General features: G+C 47.5%; 1 protein-coding gene across 1 annotated transcript in view; it reads left to right on the forward strand.

Annotated features, from left to right (window-relative positions):
- The window catches only part of CLN5 (CLN5 intracellular trafficking protein), a 98,763-nt gene that overhangs the window by 57,161 nt on the left and 14,335 nt on the right, over positions 1–27,267 (forward strand). Inside the window, exon 3 of the mRNA XM_063952964.1 lies at positions 21,294–21,519. Coding sequence (XP_063809034.1) covers positions 21,294–21,519 — 226 coding nt within the window. The remainder of the gene's footprint in view (positions 1–21,293; positions 21,520–27,267) is intronic.

Raw genomic sequence — 27,267 nt, forward strand, 5'->3', positions numbered from 1 at the left:
ATTCAGGATTGCCAGTACCAATTCCAGACGTTACCTTTCGGTCTCTCCACTGCGCCGGGGGTATTCACCAAGGTGATGGCGGAGATGATGGTTCTCCTTCGTCAGAAAGGAGTCAATATAATCCCTTATCTGGATGACCTCCTGATAAAGGCGAGATCCAGGGAGCAGTTATTACAAAACATATCCCTCTCCCTGTCAATACTTCAACAACACGGGTGGATCATAAATTACCCAAAGTCACAGTTGGAACCGACGACAAGGTTGTCTTTCCTCGGGATGATTCTGGACACAGAAGTTCAGAGAGTATTTCTTCCGCTGGAAAAGGCTCTGGAAATCCAGAAAATGGTAAAACAGATATTGAAACCATCAAGTGTGTTGATCCATCAGTGCATTCGGTTGTTGGGGAAGATGGTGGCGGCCTACGAGGCCATACAGTTTGGCAGGTTCCATGCCAGAGTATTCCAGTGGGACCTGTTGGACAAATGGTCGGGGTCACACCTACACATGCACAGAAAGATAATCCTGTCGTCAAAAACCAGGATTTCGCTCTTGTGGTGGTTGCACAGCTCTCACCTGCTAGAGGGACGCAGGTTCGGGATTCAGGACTGGGTCTTAGTAACCACGGATGCAAGTCTCCGAGGCTGGGGAGCAGTCTCTCAGGGAGAAAACTTCCAGGGATGTTGGTCACAACAGGAAGCCTGCCTTCACATAAACGTCCTGGAGCTAAGAGCCATTCACAACGGCCTTCAACAAGCGGTACATCTTCTTCAAGACCGTCCCGTGCAGATCCAGGCGGACAATGTTACAGCAGTCGCATACATAAACAGGCAGGGCGGAACGAAAAGCAGAGCGGCAATGGCAGAGGCAACAAAAATCCTCAGCTGGGCAGAAAAACATCTACAAGCTCTGTCGGCAATATTCATTCCGGGAGTAGACAACTGGGAAGCAGACTTCCTCAGCAGACACGATCTCCATCCAGGAGAGTGGGGCCTCCACCAAGAAGTCTTCGCAGAGGTGACAAGTCTTTGGGAATTTCCTCAAATAGACATGATGGCGTCTCATCTCAACAAGAAGCTTCAGAGATACTGTTCCAGGTCGAGAGACCCTCAAGCAGTAGCAGTGGATGCACTGGTGACCCAGTGGGTGTTTCCGTCAGTGTATGTTTTTTCCCTCCACTTCCGCTGATCCCAAAAGTACTCAGGATCATAAGAAAGACAAGGGTCCGAGCAATCTTCATTGCCCCAGACTGGCCAAGAAGGGCTTGGTACCCAGATCTTCAGCAGTTACTCATAGGAGATCCTCGGCCTCTTCCTCCTCGGGAGGACCTGCTGCAGCATGGGCCGTGTGTGTACCAAGACTTACCGCGGGTACGTTTGACGGCATGGCTGTTGAGCGCCGTATCCTAGCCAGGAAGGGTATTCCTAAGGAGGTCATCCCCACCCTTATTCAGGCCAGAAAGGGAGTAACGTCAAAACATTACCACCGTATTTGGAGAAAATATGTGTCTTGGTGTGAATCCAAGAAGGCTCCTTCGGAAGAGTTTCACTTAGGACGTTTTCTCCATTTTTTGCAGGATGGTGTGGAGGCGGGCCTACGATTGGGATCAATCAAGGTCCAGATTTCAGCCTTGTCAGTGTTCTTCCAAAAACAACTGGCCTCTCTTCCAGAGGTTCAGACCTTCGTGAAAGGGGTTCTGCACATCCAGCCTCCATTCGTGCCTTCAGTGGCACCATGGGACCTTAACGTGGTATTGCAGTTCCTTCAATCGGATTGGTTTGAGCCTCTACAAAAGATAGAGTTGAAGTTTCTCACTTGGAAAGTGGTGATGCTTTTGGCATTGGCATCCGCAAGGCGGGTGTCTGAATTGGGGGGCCTTGTCTCACAAGAGCCCTTACCTGATTTTCCATGAAGATAGGGCAGAGTTGCGAACTCGACAACATTTTCTTCCTAAGGTGGTTTCTGCTTTTCACATAAACCAACCTATTGTGGTGCCAGTAGTTACTGACACATTCACTGATTCAAAGTCTCTAGATGTGGTTAGAGCTTTGAAAATCTATGTTGCTAAAACAGCTCGTATACGGAAAACAGAGGCTCTGTTTGTCCTGTATGATCACAACAAGATTGGCTGTCCTGCTTCCAAGCAGACTATTGCACGTTGGATTAGAAATACGATTCAGCAAGCTCATACTACGGCTGGATTGCCGTTACCGACGTCGGTAAAGGCCCACTCCACTAGGAAGGTGGGCTCATCCTGGGCGGCTGCCCGGGGGGTCTCTGCATTACAACTTTGCCCAGCAGCTACTTGGTCAAGGTCAAACACATTTGCTAAGTTCTACAAGTTTGATACCTTGGCCGATGAGGACCTAAAGTTTGGTCAATCGGTGCTGCAGGGTCATCCGCACTCTCCCGCCCGTACTGGAGCTTTGGTATAGACCCCATGGTCTTCATGTCGTCCCCAGCATCCTCTAGGACGTATGAGAAAATAGGATTTTGATAACCTACCGGTAAATCCCTTTCTCCTAGTTCGTAGAGGATGCTGGGCGCCCGTCCCAGTGCGTACTTTACCTGCAGTTTAGTTATTACAGTTACACAAGTTGTGTTATCTTGGTTTCAGCATGTTGCTGCAATTAGTTCATGCCTGTTGGCATGTGTTATGTTGAATGCCATGTGTGCGGCATGGTTGAGGGTGTGATTTGGTAGATATCTCACCACTAGTTAAGTAATTCCTTTCCCTGAAATGTCAGTCTCCCTGGGCACAGTTCCTACAACTGAGGTCTGGAGGAGGGGCATAGCGGGAGGAGCCAGTTCGCACCCAATGAAAAGTCTACAGAGTGCCAATGTCTCCTGCGGATCCTGTCTATACCCCCATGGTCCAGATGTCATCCCCAGCATCCTCTACGGACTAGGAGAAAAGGATTTACCGGTAGGTTATCAAAATCCTTTTTTTTATATATATATATATATATATATATATATATATAAATAAATAAATGATAATCTCATCAACGATTTTGAGATATTTTCCATTCATGGTATCAAACGGTGTATTAATTTGTCTTGGTAATGATTTAAGCTGGATCTTTTCATTGCCAGATACTAAGTTCCTGTGTTAAATACACTCCGGGGCCGATACACCATGGGGCGATTCAGACCTGATCCCTACTGTGCGTTTTTTCATGGGCTGCGATCAGGTCTGAACTGTGCCTGCGTATGCACCGCAATGTGCAGGCGCGACAGACCACAGCAACGGGGATCACCTGTCAACGAAGGGATGGTGCCAAAATTCCAAACGCACCAGCGATCTCAAGGAGATTGACAGGAAGAGGACGTTTGTGGGTAGCAACTGACTGTTTCTAGGGAGTCTCCGGAAAAACGCAGGAGGGACCCTGCGTTTTGTGGGAGGATTTCTGACGTCAGCCCCGGCCCCGATCATCGCAGCGGCTGAGTAAGTCCTGGGCTGAGCAGAAACTGCGCAAACTCATGTTTGTGCAGTTCTGCTACACATGTGATCGCACACACAATACCCTCCCCCTGTAGGCGGTGACTACCTGTTCGCAGGGATGCAAAAAGCGCACCTTACCGATCAGGTCTGAATTACCCCCCTTGAACAAACATACACTGCTCAAAAAAATAAAGGGAACACTAAAATAACACATCCTAGATCTGAATGAATGAAATATTCTTATTAAATACTTTGTTCTTTACATAGTTGGAGGTCTGAATTTGCCAATCTTGGTGTTCTCTGGCAAATGCCAAACGTCCTGCACGGTGTTTGGCTGTAAGCACAACCCCCACCTGTGGACGTCGGGCCCTCATACCACCCTCATGGAGTCTGTTTCTGATCGTTTGAGTAGACACATGCACATTTGTGGCTTGCTGGAGGTCATTTTGCAGGGCTCTGGTAGTGCTCTGACTGTTCCTCCTTGCACAAAGGCGGAGGTAGCGGTCCTGCTGCTGGGTTGTTGCCCTCATACGGCCACCTCCACGTCTCCTGATGTACTGGCCTGTCTCCTGGTAGTGCCTCCATGCTCTGGACACTATGCTGACAGACACAGCAGACCTTCTTGCCACAGCTCGCATTGATGTGCCATCCTGGATGAGCTGCACTACCTGAGCCACTTGTGTTGGTTGTAGACTCCGTCTCATGCTACCACTAGAATGAAAGCACCGCCAGCTTTCAAAAGTGACCAAAACATCAGCCAGAAAGCATAGGAGCTGAGAAGTGGTATGTAATCACCGTCTGCAGAACAACTCCTTTATTGGGGGTGTCTTGCTAATTGCCTATAATTTCCACCTGTTGTCTATTCCATTTGCACAACAGTATGTGAAATTGATTGTCAATCAGTGTTGCTTCCTAAGTGGACAGTTTGATTTCACAGAAGTGTGATTGACTTGAAGTTACATTGTGTTGTTTAAGTGTTCCCTTTATTTTTTTGAGCAGTGTATTTTATATGTATACTGTCTTCATATTTGTACACATTGTATCTTATTTTTCTACAATGATGTGACTGTACATTGAAAATATATTCAAAATGTCTTTTGTATGACATGCAGTGCTTTAATAAAACTTTTTTTTTTACAAAAAAATAAATTTTCTCTTACGTCCTAGAAGATGCTGGGGTCCACATTAATACCATGGGGTATAGACGGGTCCACTAGGAGCCACTGGCACTTTAAAAGTTTGAGAGTGTGGGCTGGCTCCCTCTATGCCCCTCCTACCAGACTCAGTTTAGAAAATGTGCCCGGAGGAGCCGGTCACAGCTAGGGGAGCTCTCCAGAGTTTCTCTAGTAGTGTCCGCCCTGCGGGGTCTGAGCCACTATCTGCGCTGACAGGACACTGAGCTCCTGAGGGTGCTGATCGTTAGCCACTCCAGGCGACCTTTCACTCCCGCAGCATGCCGCCACCCCCTTAGAGAGCCAGAAGACTTCGGTGGCGAGTGAGTCACTGGCCCCCCTGGCAAGCGGGGAGCCGGTGTGAAGGTGGCGGCAACAGGGTAGGGAGCGCAGTACTAACTGCGCTCCGGGGCTCAGCGGTACATAGTGCGGCGCTGTGAGGGGCGCACTGGGCCAGCGCCTATACCCTACACTGGTCAGCAACCCTGTCAGGGTCCTCGGATCGCTGCCAGCAGAAATTCTCAGGCCAGTATAATATAATGAAGAGCGGGAAGCAGCACCATGTTTGGGGGCGGAGCTTCTCCTCAGAGCGGACCCAGCAGCGTTCGGCACCATTTTCCTGCCTGCAGTTCCTGTACAACAGACGCTGACAGGGAGAGCTGTCCCTCCAAGCAACTCCAGCTATCCTGTGCGGTACCAAGGGGTTGTAGAAGGGGAAGGGGGGGGAGGCTGTGTAAAGTCTGTGTAGCCTATTAAGGTACACAGACAGCACTGGTAGTTTCATTAGTTCTATCTCAAAAAGCGCTGTGTGTGGGTTGGCTCCAATCTCTGTGTCTCTCTGTGGCATACTTGGGGGGAACTGTGTCTCACATTTCCGTGTGTGTGTGTGTGTGTGTGTGTGTGTGTGTGTGTGTGTTTAATATCTCACATAGCCATGTCTAGAGACTCTGTGTCATATGCTGCAGAAGATGTTTCCTCTCAGGAGGGATCCATTTCATGTGCACAGGATTGTAATGCTTTGTCTCAGATCCCTATTGTTGAACCTGAGTGGTTAACCTCTATCAAAGGAATGATCTCTCAGATCTCTACTAGGGTAGCTAATACTGAGACTGAAACTCAGGTGTTGAAGAAGTCTATGGCAGTTTGGTCAGGCTCTGTCCCTGTTCCTGCAGAATCCCCTAGCATGTTCCCACAGAAACGTGCACTTGCCCAAATTAAGCAAGATGACACGGATACCGATTCTGATACTGCAGACGGTGATGGGGAGGTGCTGAGGGGGCGGCATCCCTTGCTAAGGGGGTGCAGCTCATGACTGAGACCATTAGAGATGTGTTAAACATTAATGACACCACACCTGAGCAGGTTGAGGAGGCTTACTTCACTGACAATAAGAAAGCCTCGCTAACATTCCCTGCGTCTAAAGCAGTGGTCTCCAACCTTAATTGGAGTGTGAGCTACTCGAGAAAAATTAAATCTCCTGAGGAGCTACTAAAGTTTTTGAAAAAAATATGCTGTACTTGAATGGTTGCTGTCTGTGTTAAGACTGGACTCGTGGCCAGTGTTGTAGCTATAAATTTTGCACTCTCCTGTCAAAAACAGTTTCTGGAACCCCTCCCATTGCTATATTAAAAGTAAAGAAGTACGGCGCGTGCGCTCCAAAGAGAGGCTGTAGCCTCACTGCAAAGGCCATGGTATTGCAGGAAATTACTACCTTATACCCCAGTTTTGCAACCTGCTTGCCCAGACATTGGCCACCAGAGGGGAAAAAAAAACCTAATTCATGTCCCTTACATTATTTATTTTTCCTCCTTAATAGTAATGCCTCTTACACATTATGCCACACACCATAATGCCCGTGACACATTATACCACACACATTAATGCCACCTACACAATATGCCACACACCGTAATGCCCGTTACACATTATGCCACACACAGCAGTGCTCCCGACACATTATTCCACACACCGCAATGCCCCAGACACATTATTCCACACACCGCAATGCCCTTGACACATTATTCCACACACCGCAATGCCTCCGACACAATATTCTACATACCGCAATGCCCCCGACACAATATTCTACATACCGTAATACCCCTGACACATTATTCTACACCCCGTAATGCCCATGACACATTATTCTACACCCCGTAATGCCCATAACACATTATGCCACACACCGCAATGCCCGTGATACATTATGCCACCTACTGCAATGCCTGACACATTATGCCACCTACTGCAATAGCTGTGATACATTATGCTACACACCGTGATGCCCATTACACATGCCTGACAGTAAGTCTTCTAATTAATTTTAAATTACCTGCTCGTTTTCATGGATCTTATGCTCATTGCAAGGGGTTTCATGCACACAGAAACCTTGTAATATCACTGCTGAGACTAACCCAGACTAAATGCTGCTATCACGCCCCGTTTGGAGAGTCCATATAGTGTTGGGTGTGGGCTCCGTCACACTCCATGCAGCTGCTCAGGGGCAAAGATGGAGGTATTGGTGCCATCAGCTCTCCCGCGCACAGCCACACCTATTTAGAGCCAACACAAACTGTAAAGTTACATTATGCTCCATCAGTATACATCTGCGTTGTGCTGATTGTTGCAGCTATCACCTCACCTAGTTAGAGCCAAATAAACTGTACAATCCAATCTGCTCCATCAGTATACACCTGCATTGTGCTGATTATTGCAGCCTTTGCCATACCTATTTAGACTCTAAATAGGTGTGGGGATGGCTGCAAAAATCAGCACAATGCATACTGATGGAGCATATTGGATTGTACAGTTCATTTGTCTCTAACTAGGTGAGGTGATGGCTGCAAAAATTAGCACAACGCATACTGATGGAGCATATTGGATTGTACAGTTTTTGTCTCTAACTAGGTGAGGTGATAGTTGCAATAATCAGCACAATGCATGTGTATACTGATGGAGCATAATGAGGTTGTGGCACAGCCACATTATGCTCCATCATAATACACCTGCATTGTGCTGACTGCCACTACACACACACAGAAGCCTTTTAAAAAGATTACTGCTGGCACCTGTAAGACTCACTACCCGTTTGCACGGTCCGAATGGCGTGGGGTGCGGGTACACTACAAGCGGCCACTCAGGGGCATGGAGGAGGTAACTGCGAGCGACGGGTTGGCGACCGCTGGTCTAAAGAATTAAACGCTGTATTTGAAAAATCCTGGGAAAACCCGGAGAAAAAATTCCAGATCCCAAAAAGGGTTCTGGTTGCTTTTACCTTCCCTGAGGAAGATAGGAAAAAATGGGAAAACCCACCCATTGTGGACGCATCTCTCTCCAGACTGTTTAAAAAGGTGGTTTTACCTGTCCCTGGATCTACCGCGTTAAAAGAACCGCTTCAGGAGTGGTGTTAAGGCCCACTATTGCCTGTGCATGGATTTCTAAAGCTATAGTAAAGTGGTCAGGCACATTACTAGAGGATTTGGATACAATGGATAGAAGTGACATTGAATTGTTTTTACGTAACATACAGGATTCTGCGCATACAGGATTCTGCAGGGTTCATGGTGGAATCCATGAAGGACCTGGGTACGCTGACTGCACGGATATCTTCCATGTCGGTCTTAGCCCGCAGGGGACTCTGGCTGCGTCAATGGTCTGCAGATGCGGAATCCAGGAGGTGTGGAGAACCTACCCTACACAGGTGAGGCTCTATTTGGAAAAGCGTTGGATGTGTGGATTTCCACGGCAACCGTGGGTAAGTCACCTTTCCTTCCCTCTGCTACACCTTCTACGAAGAAACCATTTTTTTATTCAGCTGTGACGCAGTCCTTTCGGACCGCTAAGGCAAAAAAGTCCAAGCCTCCTACCACTTTCTTTAGAGGTGGTCGGGCAAAATCCAAAAAGCCTGCACCCGCAGGCTCCCAGGACCAGAGACCTGCTTCTGGTTCCTCAAAATCCTCAGCATGATGGTGGACATCAAAGCCTGGAGGACGGGCTGGTGGGTGCGAGACTCAGACGTTTCAGACACGTCTGGTTGTCGTCCGGCCTGGATCCCTGGGTACAGGATATTGTGTCCCAGGGGTACAGACTGGAGTTTCAAGAACCCCCGCCTCACAGATTCTTCAAATCAGGCTTGCCAGCTTTGCTGACAGATAGGGCTATCCTACAGGAAGCCATCCTAAAATTGGAAAAGCCACAGGTCATTGTCCCAGTTCCACCTCATATGCAAAACAAGGGTTATTATTCAAACCTTTTTCATGGTACCTAAACCGGATGGTTCGGTTATACCAATTTTGAACTTGAAATCGTTGAACCCTTACCTGAGGGTGTTCAAATTCAAAATGGAGTCTCTCAGAGCAGTGATTTCAGGTCTGGAGGAGGAAGAGTTTCTGGTATCCCTGGATATCAAGGTTGCGTACCTCCACATTCCGATTTGGCTGTCGCACCAGGCTTATCTCAGATTTGCACTGTTGGACAGTCACTATCAATTTCAGGCACTGCCATCTGGTCTCTCCACAGCACCAAGTGTGTTCACCAAGGTGATGGCAGAGATGATGGTTCTCCTCCACAGACGGGGGTGAACATAATCCCATATCTGGACGATCTGCTGATAAAGGCATCATACAGGGAAACGTTGTTGCAGCCCATTGTTGTCACGACTCATCTGCTCAAGGAACACGGTTGGATCTTGAACCTTCCATAATCACATTTGGAATTGTTGTCTTTTCTGGGAATGATCCTCGACACGGAAGTGCAGAGGGTGTTTCTCCCAGAGGAGAAAGCGTTGGGGATACAAACAATGGTCCGGGATGTCCTGAAGTCAGCCTGGGTTTCGGTTCATCAGTGCATTCGCCTTCTGGGGAAGATGGTGGCCTCTTACGTGGCTCTACAGTATGGAAGGTTTCATGCTCAGTCTTTCCAACTGGTTCCCCTGGGCAAGTGGTCGGGATCTCATCTACACATGCACCAGAGGATACATCTGTCGCCAAAAGCCAGAATTTCACTCCTCTGGTGGCTGCAACTACCTCATCTTCTGGAGGGCCGCAGGTTTGGGATTCAGGACTGGATCCTTCTAACCACGGATGCAAGTCTCCGGGGCTGGGGCGCTCAGGGGGAAACCTTCCAAGGACGGTGGTCAAGCCTGGAATCCAGCCTTCCAATAAACATTCTGGAACTAAGAGCCGTCTACAACGGCCTTCTCCAAGCGGCCCATCTTCTGCGAGATTGAGCCATTCAGGTGCAGTCGGACAATGTAATGACGGTTGCTTACATAAACTGACAGGACGGAATGAAGAGCAGAGCTGCAATGTAAGAAGTAACAAAAATCATCCTCTGGGCAGAAAAACACGCGGTGGCGTTGTCAGCAATCTTCATTCTGGGAGTAGACAACTGGGAAGCGGACTTCCTCAGCAGACACTATCTCCATCCAGGAGAGTGGGGACTCCATCCGGAGGTGTTCACGGAGGTAACAGAACTTTGGGGTGTACCTCAAATAGACATGATGGCCTCTCGTCTCAACAAGAAGCTTTGGATGTATTGTTTCAGGTCGAGGGACCCACAAGCTGTGGCGGTGGACGCCCTAGAAACTCCGTGGGTGTTCCAGTCGGTGTACGTGTTTCCTCCACTTCCACTCATTCCAAGAGTTCTAAAACTCATAAGGAGAACAAGAGTTCAGGCAGTCCTCATTGCTCCGGACTGGCCAAGGAGGGCTTGGTAAGCGGATCTTCTGGATCTACTGCTAGAAGAGCCGAGGCCTCTTCCTCTTCGGGAGGACCTGCTGCAGCAAGGGCCGTTTGCTTATCAAGACTTACCGCAGCTACGTTTGACGGCATGGAGGTTGAACGTCAGATATTAGCTCGGAAGGGCATTCCGAACAAGGTTATTCCTACCATGATACAGGCTAGGAAAGGAGTAATGTCTAAACATTACCATCGTATTTGGAAAAAATATGTATCTTAGTGTGAGTCCAAGAAGTTTCCTACGGTGGAGTTTCAACTGGGACGGTTTCTCCTCTTCCTGCAAGCAGGTGTGGATATGGGCCTGAGGTTGGGATCCGTAAAGGTCCAGATTTTGGCCCTATCCATTTTCTTCCAGAAACAGTTGACTTCCCTCCCTGAGGTTCAGACTTTTCTAAAAGGGGTTCTGCACATCCAGCCTCCCTTTGTGCCGCATACGGCGCCCTGGGATCTTAACGTGGTGTTACAGTTCCTCCAATCGAATTGGGTCGAGCCTCTACCGGAGGTTGAGGTCAAATTTCTCATGTGGAAGGCTGTCACTTTGTTGGCCTTAGCTTCTGCTAGACGTGTGTCAGAGTTGGGGGCTTTGTCTTGTAAGAGCCCCTACTTGATCTTCCATGAAGATAGAGCTGAGCTCCGGACACGTCAGCAGTTCTTTTCGAAGGTTGTGTCTGCATTTCATATCAACCAATCTATTGTGGTGCCAGTTGCTACTGACTCCTCAATTTCATCAAAGTCCTTGGATGTTGTAAGGGCTCTGAAAATCTATGTGAAGAGGACTGCTCATAACAGAAAATCGGACTCTCTGTTTGTCCTGTATGATCCCAAGAAACTTGGGTGTCCTGCTTCTAAGCAGACGATCTCTCGCTGGATCAGGTTCACTATCCAGCATGTGTATTCTACGTCAGGATTGCCGTGTCCTACGTCTGTTAAGGCCCACTCTAGTGGGTTCTTCCTGGGCGGCTGCCCGGGGGGTCTCGGCTTTACAGCTTTGCCGAGCGGCTACTTGGTCTGGGTCGAACATGTTTGCAAGGTTCTACAAGTTCGATACTTTGGCTGCTGAGGACCTGAAGTTTGGTCAATCAGTTCTGCAGGAGCCTCCGCGCTCTCCCTCTGGGAGCTTTGGAACATCCCCATGGTACTAATGTGGACCCCAGCATCCTCTAGGACGTAAGAGAAAATAGGATTTCTCTTACGTCCTAGAGGATGCTGGGGACTCCGTAAGGACCATGGGGTATAGACGGGCTCCGCAGGAGACATGGGCACTATAAAGAACTTTAGATGGGTGTGCACTGGCTCCTCCTTCTATGCCCCTCCTCCAGACCTCAGTTAGATCCTGTGCCCAGAGGAGACTGGGTGCATTGCAAAAAAAGAGAGGGGAATAGGGACTGGGGAAGGCCGCACAGGATAAATTGTTGAACAAATTGTAATTACCTCAGAAAAACTGACACTCTTGGGATATTGTTTTCCCTTTTATTGATCAATTGTATACCTATAACCTAATGGTATAATGGTTACAATAAATTATGACGGTCAGTGGTGCTCCCAAGGGTATAGAGACACAAATCATAAAAATGACCACAAGGAAGACCAAAAAAAACCTGGTTGGAAGCACTCTTGTCTGAGATAACGAGAAAAATTAAATATATACTGATGAAAAATTATTAATCTTAAAATTACAAATTTTATTTGGTATGCCTTAAAAATTATTTATACAACATCCATATGAATAAACTAATAAATATGTGATCTTCTTGCAAAAATATGTAAAAAGAGTATGGTCTGATCTAAATAACCTCAGTCAAAGACGATTAATTATGTTTGAGTCCGTCTGTGTGATAATTCCCTTCTCATAAGTATAAGAAAATATACCAAAATTTTGATAATGTGACCATCATCTTTATCATTTATGTGCCCATGTGTAAATTCTCAGGGCAGTAGTTTTGAATCATAGGTCACTTGAGGGATTATTTTGAGTTGGGTCACCTATGTATCAGTGTGTGGCCCAGTTAACGAGGTAAAATGTCTGTGTAGCCGTTTCTTTCGAGACATAACAGACCAGGGCATGCCATCAATGGGACATAAAGAATGGTACCACCTGTGTAAAGAGACAAGGAATTATGGTTTGTGTTGATTCACATACATATATAATGGGAGGATACAAGGCACCCGTATCATCAACAAATTACCCCGTGTAATCTATCCCAATTATTTATAGGTTAATCACCCAAGGAGGGAAAGGATCAAATTACCTTAGAAATAGATCATATAGGTTACTATATGGAGGTACGAGGTGCATGTGCCTTCATTTCCAGCAGTCTATCAGGCAATCCGCCTGCTGGATTTAAGGGAGGAAATGTTGGGGCAGAAACACTCAAGACAATTGTCTGATTGATAAATTGCTTTGTGTCAACAATTATATAGTGGTTCTCCAAAAGTAATTTACCTTAATTATCCACAACTGCCCTTGAGGCCCTGATGGATCTTGAAGAAGAAACTTCAACACCTCGGGGCCAGGAATGGGAGGTGAAGACCAGACCAATAATTAAGAAGAAATCCTCTTTCTTCCCTCCAGAACATACCAGTCCAGAGGTACAGATATTTATTAAGGCTGTATCTAAAGAATTTGATCAAATTCACATAAAGAAACCCCTATATCCAAAAAACTTTAACCTAACGAAAGAAGAAAAATTGGCCCTCCATGAGATACAATCATGGAGGGATACAATTATAAAACCATCCGATAAAGGAGGTAATGTGGTTCTGTGGCCCCAAACAAAATACTTACAGGAAGCCTACAGGCAATTGGATAATCCCACATGCTACAAAAGACTTCTTTTCAATCCACTAGAGGAATTCAAATCCATCTATAATAAAAAGATTACCAACGCTCTTAAAGATGATATTATCACTTCTCACGAATTTGCCTTTCTCTCCAGTGACCATCCTCGAATACCAACTTTTTACTTGCTCCCAAAGGTGCACAAAAACCTGACAACACCACCCGGGAGACCCATCGTCTCGGGTATAGGTGCTTTAACAGAAAATGCCAGTATCTTTGTGGATACGCATCTTAGGCATCATGTTCAGGCACTTCCATCCTATGTCCAGGATACCTCGGATGTCTTACGCAGATTACATGGCATACGCCTGGAAAAAAACCAGTTTTTGGTTTCATTGGATGTGGAGGCATTATACACATCCATTGACCATACAGTAGGTTTGGAGGCAGTTAATTATTTTATGAGAACTGAGGGTTATGAGGGATTCCATGCCTTCATAGCAGATCTCCTAAAATTCATATTACATCATAACTTCTTTATCTTTAATGACAGGTTTTATTTACAAACGCGAGGAACCGCCATGGGAGCCGCATGCGCACCTACATATGCAAATATCTTTTTAGGATGGTGGGAAATGAAACATGTGTTTACGGATCAGAATGACAACTTCACTTCTAATATCATAATGTGGATTAGATACATTGATGATATCTTGATGATTTGGGAGGGTGATATCCAATTACTTTTACTCTTTATTGAACATCTCAATAATAACCAATTTAATATACATCTGACTCATGACATCAGTCAACAGGAACTTCCCTTCTTGGATATCTTAATATATAAGAACCAGGATGATATGATTTCCACAAAACTATACAGGAAAGAAACTTCTACAAATTCCCTCTTACATCATGCCAGTTCACATCTTCCTTCTACAGTTAAAAATATCCCAAAAGGAGAATTTCTCCGTTTGAGAAGGAACTGTTCAGATGATACATCATTTGTTGAACAGAGTAAGGAACTTACAAAAAGGCTTCAAGAAAGAGGATATAGTAAAACATCAGTTAAGAAAGCTCACAATAGTGTCCGGAACATAAATCGGAGTGAACTAATTTTCACAAAAAAGGAATCAAAGAATGATGACAAAGGCACTCTACGCTTTGTTGGAAGGTTTTGCCGTCAATGGCATCAGGCTAAGGAAGCGATCCAAAAACATTGGGGAATTCTTCAATTAGATCCTGTCTTGGCAGAAAAATTAGGTCCACATGTTTCTATGAGCTGGAAAAGATCCCAAAATCTAAGAGACCAATTAGTCTCAAGCCATTTCAAAAGGGTACCAACAACAAAACCAAAAACTGTGGGAACTTTCCCCTGTGGACATTGTAAAGCCTGCAAGTGGATCAAACAAACAGATAGCATTATGGATCGCTTTGGTAAAAACATAAAATCCCAACACTACATTAATTGCAATACAGAAGCAGTAGTTTACTGCATATCATGTGAGTGCAATAAACGATATGTTGGGATGACAAGTAGACCCTTCAAACAACGCATCTTAGAGCATATTGGCTCAATACGAAATGCCGCAAAGGATTTGGCAAATTTCAAAAAACTGACGTCAGTTGCACGTCATTTTCACTATGAACATGATGGGTCCTGGCAAAACCTTAAAGTTTATGGTTTAGAACAAGTTAAGTTAGGAAACAGAGGAGGCGACATTGTCAACCATTTATTACAAAGGGAATGCGAATGGACCTTTAAACTTGGGGCTCTCAACCCTGAGGGTTTAAATGAAAATATCATAATGGTCACATTATCAAAATTTTGGTATATTTTCTTATACTTATGAGAAGGGAATTATCACACAGACGGACTCAAACATAATTAATCGTCTTTGACTGAGGTTATTTAGATCAGACCATACTCTTTTTACATATTTTTGCAAGAAGATCACATATTTATTAGTTTATTCATATGGATGTTGTATAAATAATTTTTAAGGCATACCAAATAAAATTTGTAATTTTAAGATTAATAATTTTTCATCAGTATATATTTAATTTTTCTCGTTATCTCAGACAAGAGTGCTTCCAACCAGGGTTTTTTTGGTCTTCCTTGTGGTCATTTTTATGATTTGAGACTGGGTGCATTACAGGGGAGCTCTCCTGAGTTTCTCTGAAAAATAATTTTGTTAGGTTTTTTATTTTCAGGGAGCACTGCTGGCAACAGGCTCCCTGCATCGTGGGACTGAGGAGAGAGAAGCAGACCTACTTAAATGATAGGCTCTGCTTCTTAGGCTACTGGACACCATTAGCTCCAGAGGGTCGGAATGCAGGTCTCACCCTCGCCGTTCGTCCCGGAGCCCCGCCGCCGTCCTCCTCACAGAGCCGGAAGATAGAAGCCGGGTGAGTATTAGAAGAAAGTAGACTTCAAAGGCGGCAGAAGACTTCAGTTCTTCTCTGAGGTAACGCGCAGCCATTGGTCCCACACACAACACACACTGCAGGCACTGATGGGTGCGGGGGGGGGGGGTGCCCTGGGCAGCAATAATAAACCTCTAGGACTGGCTAATACAGTTATATAGGCTGCAGAGGCAGTAGATTATACAATCCCCCGCCAGTGTTGAAAATTTGAGCGGGACTGAAGCCCGCCGCTGAGGGGGCGGAGCTTGATCCCACAGCACTAACCAGCGCCATTTTCTCAACAGCACACTGCAAATAAGCTGGCTCCCCGGACTCTCCCCTGCTGAACACGGTGACAGAGGGCAAAAAGAGGGGGGGGGGGGGCAATTATAATTGGCGCAGTGAGTGTATATTGATATATAAAAGCGCTGTTTATCTGGGAATTTGATTTCCAGTGTCAGTTGGCGCTGGGTGTGTGCTGGCATACTCTCTCTCTGTCTCTCCAAAGGGCCTTATTGGGGAACTGTCTCCATATAAATAAATCCCTGTGTGTGTGGGGGTGTCGGTACGCGTGTGTCGGCATGTCTGAAGCGGAAGGCTCATCTAAGGAGGAGGTGGAGCAGATGATTGTGCCTCCGTCGGCAACGCCGACACCTGATTGGTTGGATATGTGGAATGTTTTAAATGCAAATGTGACTTTATTACATAAGAGATTGGACAAAGCAGAGTCCAGGGATAATACAGGGAGTCAATCAATGGCTTTGACGGTCTCAAAAACGTCCCCTATCCCAAATAGCAGACACTGATACCGACACAGATTCTGACTCCAGTGTCGACTACGATGATGCAAGGTTACACCCAAGGGTGGCCAAAAGTATTCATTATATGATTATTACAATAAAAGATGTTTTACATTTCACAGATGACCCCTCTGTCCCTGACACGAGGGTACACATGTTTAAGGAAAAGAAACCTGAGGTAACGTTTCCCCCATCTCATGAGCTGAACGCGTTATTTGAAAAGGCTTGGGAAACTCCAGACAAGAAACTGCAGATTCCCAAGAGAATTCTTATGGCATACCCTTTCCCTGCACAGGACAGGGTTCGGTGGGAATCCTCGGCCAGGGTGGACAAAGCTTTAACGCGCTTATCCAAGAAGGTGGCGCTACCGTCTCCAGACACAGCAGCCCTCAAGGATCCTGCTGATCGCAGACAGGAAACGACTTTAAAATCAATTTATACACATACAGGTGCTTTGCTCAGACCGGCAATAGCATCGGCTTAGGTTTGTAGTGCGGTAGCAGCTTGGACAGATACCTTGTCAGCTGATATTGATACCCTTGATAGAGATACCATTTTATTGACCTTAGGTCACATCAAAGACGCAGTCTTATATACGAGGGACGCTCAGAGAGACGTTGGGCTACTAGGTTCGAGGGCCAACGCCATGGCGATTTCTGCTAGGCGAGCACTGTGGACCCGCCAATGGACGGGTGATGCCGACTCAAAGAGGTATATGGAAGTGTTGCCTTACAAAGGTGAGGTTTTATTTGGGGAAGGTCTCGCGGACCTGGTTTCCACAGCTACCGCGGGTAAATCTACTTTTTTGCCTTATGTTCCCCCACAGCAAAAGAAAACACCTAAGTATCAGATGCAGTCCTTTCGGTCGCATAAGTCCAGAAGAGGTCGAGGCTCTTCCTTCCTCGCCAGAGGTAAGGGTAGAGGGAAAAGAATGCCTGCTACGGCTAGTTCCCAGGAGCAGAAGTCCTCCCCGGCTTCTACTAAATCCACCGCATGACGCTGGGGCTCCACTGAGGGAGTCTGCGCCGGTGGGGGCACGTCTTCGACTCTTCAGCAACGTCTGGGTTCAGTCGGACGTGGATCCTTGGGCGATAGAAATTGTATCCCAAGGCTACAAGCTGGAATTCGAAGACGTGCCTCCTCGCCGGTTCTTCAAATCGGCTTTACCAGCTTCTCCCCCAGAGTGGGAGATAGTTTTAGCTGCAATTCAGAAGCTGTGTCAACAGCAAGTGATTATCAAGGTTCCCCTAATACAACAGGGAAAAGGGTATTATTCATCCCTGTTTGTGGTCCCGAAACCGGATGGCTCGGTCAGACCCATTCTAAATTTAAAATCCCTAAATCTGTACTTAAAAAGGTTCAAGTTCAAGATGGAATTGCTCAGGGCAGTTTTCTCCAGCCTGGAAGGGGGGGGATTTTATGGTGTCACTAGACATAAAGGATGCATACCTTCACGTCCCCATATATCCTACTCATCAGGCATACCTGAGATTCGCTGTACAGGACTGTCATTACCAGTTTCAGACATTGCCGTTTGGGCTTTCCACGGCCCCGAGGGTTTTCACCAAGGTAATGGCGGAAATGATGGTGCTCCTGCGCAGGCAACGAGTCACAATTATCCCGTACTTGGACGATCTCCTGATAAAAGCGAGATCAAAGGAACAGTAGCAGAAAAGCGTGTCGCTCTCCTTGAGAGTGCTGCAGCAAGCATGGTTGGATTCTAAATCTACCAAAGTCACAGTTGATTCCAACGACTCGACTATCTTTCTTAGGCATGATTCTGGACACGGAACAGAAGAGGGTTTTTCTCCCAATGGAAAAAGCCCAGGAACTCCAGAACATGGTCAGAGACCTGCTAAAACCAAAAAGAGTGTCAGTCCATCAATGCACTCGAATACTGGGGAAAATGGTGGCGACCTACGAGGCCATCCCCTTCGGCAGGTTTCATGCGAGGACTTTTCAGTTGGACCTTCTGGGCAAGTGGTCCGGGTCCCATCTTCAAATATATCAGAAAATAACCCTGTCCCCCAGGGCCAGGGTGTCTCTCCTGTGGTGGCTGCAGAGTGCTCACCTTCTAGAGGGTCGCAGGTTCGGCATTCAAGACTGGGTTTTGTTGACCACGGACGCGAGCCTCCGAGGATGGGGAGCAGTCACACAAGGAAGGAATTTTCAGGGACTATGGTCATGCCAGGAGGCTTGTCTACACATCAACATACTGGAATTAAGGGCCATATACAACGGCCTACGACAAGCGGAGAATCTTCTTCGCGACCTACCGGTTCTGATTCAATCAGACAACGTCACAGCCGTGGCTCATGTAAACCGCCAAGGCGGGACAAGGAGCAGAGTGGCAGTGGCGGAAGCCACCAGGATTCTGCGCTGGGCAGAAAGTCACGTAAACGCTCTGTCAGCGGTATTCATTCCGGGAGTGGACAACTGGGAAGCAGACTTCCTCAGCAGACACGATCTCCATCCAGGAGAGTGGGGACTTCATCAAGAAGTTTTTGCAGAGATAACAAGTCTTTGGGGACTTCCTCAAATAGACATGATGGCGTCACGCCTCAACAAGAAGCTTCGGAGGTATTGTGCCAGGTCAAGGGACCCTCAGGCAGTAGCGGTGGACGCCCTGTTGACACCGTGGGTGTTTCAGTCGGTCTGTGTGTTCCCTCCTCTTCCGCTCATCTCAAAAATATTGAGAATCACAAGGCGAACAAGAGTGCAGACAATACTCATTGTTCCAGATTGGCCTCGAAGGGCCTGGTATTCGGATCTTCAGGAAATGCTCACAGACGATCCGTGGCCTCTTCCTCTCAGAGAGGACCTGTTGCAACAGGGGCCCTGCGTGTTCCAAGACTTACCGTGGTTACGTTTGACGGCATGGCGGTTGAACACCAAATCCTAGTTGGGAAAGGTATTCCAGAGGTGGTCATCCCTACTCTGATAAAGGCTAGGAAGGAGGTGACGGCGAAACATTATCACAGTATCTGGAGGAAGTATGTATCTTGGTGTGAAGCTAAGAATGCTCCTACGGAAGATTTCCACTTGGGCCGTTTTCTCCACTTTCTACAGACAGGAGTGGATATGGGCCTAAAGTTAGGCTCCATTAAGGTACAGATTTCGGCCCTATCTATATTCTTCCAGAAGGAATTGGCTTCTCTCCCAGAAGTCCAGACTTTTGTAAAGGGAGTGCTACACATCCAGCCTCCTTTTGTGCCCCCAGTGGAACCATGGGACCTTAACGTGGTGTTACAGTTCCTAAAATCTCACTGGTTTGAGCCTCTTCAAACAGTTGAATTAAAATTTCTCACTTCGTAGGTGGTCATGTTGTTGTCCTTGGCATCTGCTAGGCGGGTGTCCGAATTGGCGGCTTTGTCTCATAAGAGCCCCTATCTCATTCTCCATGTGGATAGAGCTGAGTTGAGGACTCGTCCTCAATTTTTGCCTAAGGTGGTGTCATCGTTTCATATGAACCAACCTATTGTGGTGCCTGTGGCTACGGGAGACTGGGAGGATTCCAAGTCCCTTGATGTAGTCAGGGCCTTAAAAATTTACGTAGCCAGGACGGCTCGGATTAGGAAAACAGAGGCACTGTTTGTCCTGTATGCAGCCAACAAGGTTGGCGCTCCTGCTTCTAAGCAGACTATTGCTCGCTGGATCTGTAACACGATTCAGCAGGCTCATTCTACGGCTGGATTGCCGTTACCAAATTCGGTAAAGGCCCATTCCACTAGGAAGGTGGGCTCTTCTTGGGCGGCTGCCCGTGGCGTCTCGGCTTTACAACTTTGCCGAGCGGCTACTTGGTCGGGTTCAAACACTTTTGCAAAATTCTACAAGTTTGATACCCTGACTGATGAGGACCTCATGTTTGCTCAATCGGTGCTGCAGAGTCATCCGCACTCTCTCGCCCGGTTGGGAGCTTTGGTATAATCCCCATGGTCCTTACGGAGTCCCCAGCATCCTCTAGGACGTAAGAGAAAATAAGATTTTAAACCTACCGGTAAATCTTTTTCTCCTAGTCCGTAGAGGATGCTGGGCGCCCGTCCCAGTGCGGACATATTTCTGCATGACTTGTATATAGTTGTTGCTTACATAAGGGTTATGTTACAGTTAAGATCAATTGTTGGCTGATACTGTTTTGTTCATACTGTTAACTGGTTGCGTATATTCCAGGTTATACGGTGTGGATGGTGTGGGCTGGTATGAATCTTACCCTTTGATTAACAAAAATCCTTTCCTCGTACTGTGCGTCTCCTCTGGGCACAGTTTCTCTAACTGAGGTCTGGAGGAGGGGCATAGAGGGAGGAGCCAGTGCACACCCATCTAAAGTTCTTTATAATGCCCATGTTTCCTGCGGAGCCCGTCTATACCCCTTGGTCCTTACGGAGTCCCCAGCATCCTCTACGGACTATTATTATTTTTAATTACCTACCGGTAAATCCTTTTCTCATAGTCCGTAGAGGATGCTGGGCGGCCGCCCAGCGCTTCATGATCCTGCAGTGGTTACTTAGTTCAGTACTGCTTAGTTCTTGGTTAAGTACTGTTTTGTTACTTGGTAAAGTAATATTGTTCAGCCGTTGCTGATGTTTCAAGCTGGTTAGCTTGGTTTGCCTTGTGTGTGAGCTGGTGTGAATCTCGCCACTATCTGTGTAAAATCCTTCTCTCAAAGTTGTCTGTCTCCTCGGGCACAATTTCTAGACTGAGTCTGGTAGGAGGTGCATAGAGGGAGGAGACAGCCCACGCTCTCAAACTCTTAAAGTACCAATGGCTCCTAGTGGACCCGTCTATACCCCATGGTACTAATGTGGACCCCAGCATCCTCTACTGACTACGAGAAAAGGATTTACCGGTAGGTAATTAAAATCCTATTTATGCAATACTCCAAATGTCTACCAGCTACCATTTATTCATAACCTAACAAAGGCTGTCATTCTGATGCAATTTATTGTTTTGATACAGAAAATTATGCATGATGCCATTGGATTCCGAAGTTCAATAACGGGCAAGAATTACACAGCAGAATGGTATGAACTATTTCAGCTGGGTAACTGCACGTTCCCTCATCTCAGGGCGGACGTAGAGGAACCTTTCTGGTGTAATCAAGGAGCAGCCTGTTTCTATGAAGGAATTGACGATCTGCACTGGACAAGCTATGGGACTTTAGTTCCAGTGGCAGCAATCTCAGGTACGTCAGTGATGGGTCATTTAATTTCTCTAGCAACCATAAGGGATATTGGGGAGACTTAGGGCCTAATTCAGACATGATCGCTCGCTAGGGGTTTTTCTCTTACGTCCTAGAGGATACTGGGGTCCATGTAGTACCATGGGGTATAGACGGGTCCACTGGGAGCCATAGGCACTTTAAGAATTTGATAGTGTGGGCTGGCTTCTCCCTCTATGATCCTCCTACCAGACTCAGTTTAGAAAATGTGCCCGGAGGAGCCGGTCACGCTGAAGGAAGCTCCTGAAGAACTTTCTGCATTTTTTTTTTTTTTGTCTGATCGCTGCGCAGCGAACGAAAGCAGCTAGCGATCAACTCGGAATGACCCCCACGTCCCCTATCAGGGTACTTAGTCTGCGACCCGGCTAAGCTTGGCATTAGCGATAAGGGCGCGGTGGAGGCTGGCTCCAAACATCTGTGTCTCCCTGAAGGGCTCTTTGTGGGTTAATTGGGCTTAACCGTGTGTGTGTGTGTGTGTGTGTGTGTGTGTGTGTGTGCTGCCACATTACATTATGTCATGCAAAGAGTGTGTGTCTTGTGCCGCAGAGTGTTCCACTTCACCAGGGGGCTCACTACTGGGTACTCAGGGTTCACAGACTAGCAGGGCTGACCCGGAATGGGTTAATTCTCTTAAGGGAATGATCTCAACTCTGCTGGCTCCTCCCCTCTTTGCTTCCTCCCACAGGCAGTTTAGAAAAAACTGCCCTCAGGAGAGGATGCACATCTCTGCAGCTCCAGAGAGTTTTCTTCAGTTTATTTTAAATCTTTGTTATTTTCGGTATGCTGTTTGGACAACAGCATAACTGCACAGTGGGGATTAGGGGGAAGGTCACCGGCTGCAGGACCACCATCCTGAGAGGTTGTTTTTTCAGCGGGGTACTGCGCCTTAGCTGTCGCAATCGCAGCACGCCGCACACCCCAACACTAACCTTAAGGTGACTACAGTGGTGAGTACAAACCAAGGGCCCTGCTAGGGGCTCCCCCGGTTCAACGTGCGGCTGAAACGCAGAGGAGGCATACGGGACCCTCCTGGGTGGGACCCGCAATAGCCCCCTGTGTTAACTGGTTAGCGGTGGCTTAAACTAGCACTTGTGTGATGTTTTTAAGTACTTTAGGAGACATTGCCAGTATAAAAAACTCTGTAGCTCCTGTGCCATTGGGAGGGGGCTTCCTCAGAGTGGGACCAGCAGCATTTTGGCGCCTTCCTCTGCTTACTGCAGCAGCAGCAGGCTCACACAGCTCCTCCTGACACTCAAAGACATACTGGGTGTAGCAAAGGGGAAGAGCCGCTATTGTACACAATCTGTGTCCTATGCAGGACACAAATCATAGGTTTTCACTGTGATATAATAAGCTGACAGCCTCACTGGGGCAGTGTAGCTGGGGTGTACTGGTCTTCTCTCTATATATCTCCCTCTCACATACAGTAAGGGCAGGCTTGCTAAGTATTACTGTCTGTATGTATGTGTATGTCATTGCGATTTACTGTGAACATGGGTAAACACAAACTATGCAGTGTATGCCACACCAGATTCTCTCACTTATCATCTGATTCTGTTTCATTTGAACAATGCAGCCAAATCTTCACATCTCAGTGAGGGAGCTGGGGGAGAGGGTCAAGAACCTTCCTGGCTAGGGGCCCTTAAAAAGATGATGTCTGACATGTCATCTCAACTCACTGCCAATGTTCAAGAAACTCAGCTACTACAACAGACTGTTGCAGACTTAGCTGCCAGGGCAGATGGTACACAGACCCCCCCTCTCTCACTCAGGACCACAAAAGCGTGGTTTACCTGCTCTACACTCTGATTCAGATGAAGATGTACAGGAAGATGGCGAGGACTTGGATCCCGTTACTGGGGATTCCACTTCTGCTCAGGGTATTGAACCCCTCATTCTGGCTATACAGGACGTGTAAAAACTCCCTCTGTACACAGAACAAGCCTAATGTAACTTTCCCTGATTCTGCAGAGTTAGATGACCTGTTTAAGTTATCCTGGAAAAATCCAGACAAAAAATACTAAGTGTCAAAAAGATTTTTTAAAGCTTTCCCTTTTTCTCCTGAAGGTAGGAAATTCTGGGAAGAACCCCCGGGGGTTGACGTATCAGTCTCTCGACTGTCAAAAAAGGCGGTGCTGCCTGCCCCGGGCTCCTTTAACATAAAGGACCCTGGGGACAGAAAAATAGAGACTACACTAAAGTCTATCTACACAGCAGCAGGTGTATCGCAAAGCCCGGTCATGGGCGGGTTGCTGGATGACCCATGCCATTCTGACATGGGCTTTTCAAATTGAGGAGGGCCTCTCTGGGGATATGCCTCTGGTCACAACGGTGACTCTCTTGAAGCACATTCAAGACACTGCACGTGTCCTGTGTGACTCGCTCAAGGAGAAGGGCAATATTAATGCTAGGACCTCTGCCATAACAGTGTCGCGTGCAGGGCCTTGTGGTTGCGTCAGTGGATAGCGGACACAGAGTCCAAGTGCAGTGTGGAATCTCTCTCCCCTTTTCTGGGGAATGGCTCTTTGGGGCTGAGTTGGATACGTGGATTTCTAAAGTTACTGCGGGGAAATCCATGTTTCTCCCCTCTGGGCCCACCAGCTAGGCGTTCCTACCTGGTGCCGTCTGTACAGTCCTTTCGGTATAACAGATTTCGAGCTAGGGCCAGAGGTGCCTTTGATGCAGCAAGAGGCACCAGAGGTAAGACAAGAAGACCTGCAAACATCGGTTCTCAGGAACAGAGCAGCAGTTCTGCTTCCACTAAGTCCTCAGCATGACGGTGCCCACCCACCCCGAGGGGATCTCGAGGTGGGAGCTCAACTGCGTCACTTCAGCCGCATCTGGGAAAGCTCCTGCCAGGATTCCCGGATAAGGGACTTCATTTCTCAGGGCCACAAGATGGAGTTCGACGGTGCTCCTCCCTAACAATTTTCAAATCATACTTGCCAGCTTTGGAGGATACGCAAGTTACATTGCAACTGGCCATCCTAAAGTTGGTCCAGTCCCACGTCATTGTTCCAGGACCAATACAACAACAGGGAAAGGGTTATTACTCCAACCTGTTTGTGGTACAGAAGCCAGACGGTTCGGTAAGGCCCATTTTGAATCTAAAGTCCTTGAACCCTTATCTCAGGGTTTTCACGTTCAAGATGGAATCCTTAAGAGCGGTGATTGCGGGCCTGGAAGAAAAGGTATTCATGATTTCCCTGGATATTAAGGACGCCTACCTTCATATTCCAATTTGGCCACCTCATCAGGCTTATCTGAGGTTTGCTCTACTGGACGATCACTACTAGTTCCAGGCACTACGCTTTGGCCTGTCCACAGCTCCGAGGGTATTCACAAAGGTAATGGTGGAGATGATGTTCCAGCTCTGGGTCCAGGGGGTCAATGTTGTCCCTTACCTGGATGATCTCCTGATAAAAGCAAGATCCAGAAAGCTTTTATTGCTCCATCCAACTTCTGTCACACCATGGGTGGATTCTCAATTTACAGAAGTCCCACTTGGAGACAGTTCAGCGGCTCCTGTTCCTGGGGATGTTCCTGGATACTGTGACTCAGAAAGTGTTCCTCCCGGAGGACAAGGCGAGAACACTTCAGGAGATGGTCCGCATGGTACTCTGACCTGCTCGAGTATCTATCCATCTTTGCATAAGATTGTTGGAGAAGATGGTTGCCTCATTCAAGGCGATCCAATATGGGAGGTTCCATGCCAGAACATTTCAATTGGATCTCCTGAGCAAGTGGTCCGGATCTCATCTACAGATGCACCGGATGATACGGCTGTCACCTCAGGCCAGGATTTCCCTCCTGTGGTGGCTGCAGTCCTCCAATTTCCTGGAAGGCCGGAGTTTCGGGATTCAGAATTGGATCCTCTTCACGACGGATGCGAGTCTAAGAGGATGGGGAGTTGTCACCCAAGGGGCTCAGTTCCAGGGCAGGTGGTCAGCCCACGAAGCCCACCTTCCGATCAACATTCTGGAACTTCGGGCTATCTACAATGCTCTGCTTCAGGCCTCTCCTCTACTCAAGGATCATGTGATATAAGTACAGTCGGACAACGCCACAGCAGTGGCGTACATCAATTGGCAAGGAGGGACAAAAAGCAGAGTCTGCATGTGAGAGGTGTCAAAGATACTCCTCTGGCCGGAAAGAAATGCAAGAGCAGTGTCAGCAATCTTGATTCCAGGAGTGGACAACTGGGAAGCAGACTTCCTGAGTCATCACGATCTCCACCCACGGAGTGGGGGCTCCACCATCAGGTGTTCCAGCAGATCATCGACAGGCGGGGCTGCCCATAAACAGACATGATGGCTTCTCGACTCAACAAGAAGCTTCACTGGTATTGCGCACAAACCAGGGACCCTCAGGCAAGGGCAGTGGATGCACTGACGTCGCCTTGGCCTTACCGGCTGGTCTACCTGTTTCCTCCGATTCCGTTGCTCCCAAGGGTGCTCAAGTGAATCAGAAATCAAGGAGTCAATTCAGATTGCCCCGGATTGGCCTCGGAGGGCATGGTACGACGATTTTCTGGACATGTCTGTCGAAGACACTTGGCCTCTACCTCTAAGAAGAGATCTTCAACAAGGACCGTTCGTCTACCCAGACTTACTACAACTTCGTCTGATGGCATGGAGGTTGAGTGGAACATCCTAGCTCACAAGGGCCTTTCCAAAAGAGTCATTGCTACCATGGTTCAGGCCAGGACACCTGTGACGTCAAAACACTATCATCATATCGGGAGGAGATATGTCTCTTTGTGCGAGGAACGCTGGTATCCGCCTGCGGAGTTCCACTTGGGACGTTTCCTCCGTTTCCTGCAAGCTGGTGTGGATATACAGTAGGCTTACGCCTGGGTTCCATTAAGGTCCAAATTTCGTCCCTCTCAATTTTCTTCCAGAGGAAATTGGCAGTATTGCCAGAAGTGCAGACCTTCTTGCAAGGAGTACTTTACATTCAACCTCCTTTTGTGCCGCCCACGGCACCCTGGGATTTGAATGTAGTGTTGGAATTTATACAGTCTTGGTTTGAACCTCTGATGACGGTAGAAGACAAGTACCTCACGTGGAAGATGGTGATGTTAGTGGCCCTGGCTTCTGCTAGACGTGTCTCAGAATTGGGGGCCTTATCGTGTAAAAGTCCATACTTGGTCTTTTACGAGGACAGAGCGGAGCTCAGGACTAGGCAACAATTCCTGCCGAAGGTTGTCTCTGCATTCTACTTGAATCACCCTATTGTGGTTCCGTCAAGTTCTGGCACTTCTGCTCCTCTGGAGGCATTGGATGCTGTATGAGCCTTGAAGTTCTATGTGAAGCGAATGGCTCGGATCAGAAAGACGGATTCCTTGTTCGTGCTCTATGATGCGCAGAAAAAGGGTTGTCCTGCTTTGAAGCAGTCCATTGCTCGTTGGCTTAGACGTACTATCCAACAGGCTTATGTGACGGCAGCCTTACCTGTTCCTAAGTCTCTGAAGGCCCACTCTACAAGATTGGTGTGCTCTTCCTGGGCGGCTGCCCGTGGAGTCTCGCCCTTGCAACTATGCCGAGCTGCTACCTAGTCGGGGAAGAATACTTTGTGAAGTTCTACTAGTTTGATGCCCTGGCCAAAGAGGAAACCAAGTTGGGCAGGCGGTGCTGCAGAAGTCTCTGCACATTCCCGTCCATTCTGGAAGCTTTGGGACATCCCCATCGTACTAAGTATCCTCAATAACCC

The sequence above is a fragment of the Pseudophryne corroboree genome, chromosome 2 (assembly GCF_028390025.1).
Source record: "Pseudophryne corroboree isolate aPseCor3 chromosome 2, aPseCor3.hap2, whole genome shotgun sequence".
NCBI classification, from domain to species: domain Eukaryota; kingdom Metazoa; phylum Chordata; class Amphibia; order Anura; family Myobatrachidae; genus Pseudophryne; species Pseudophryne corroboree.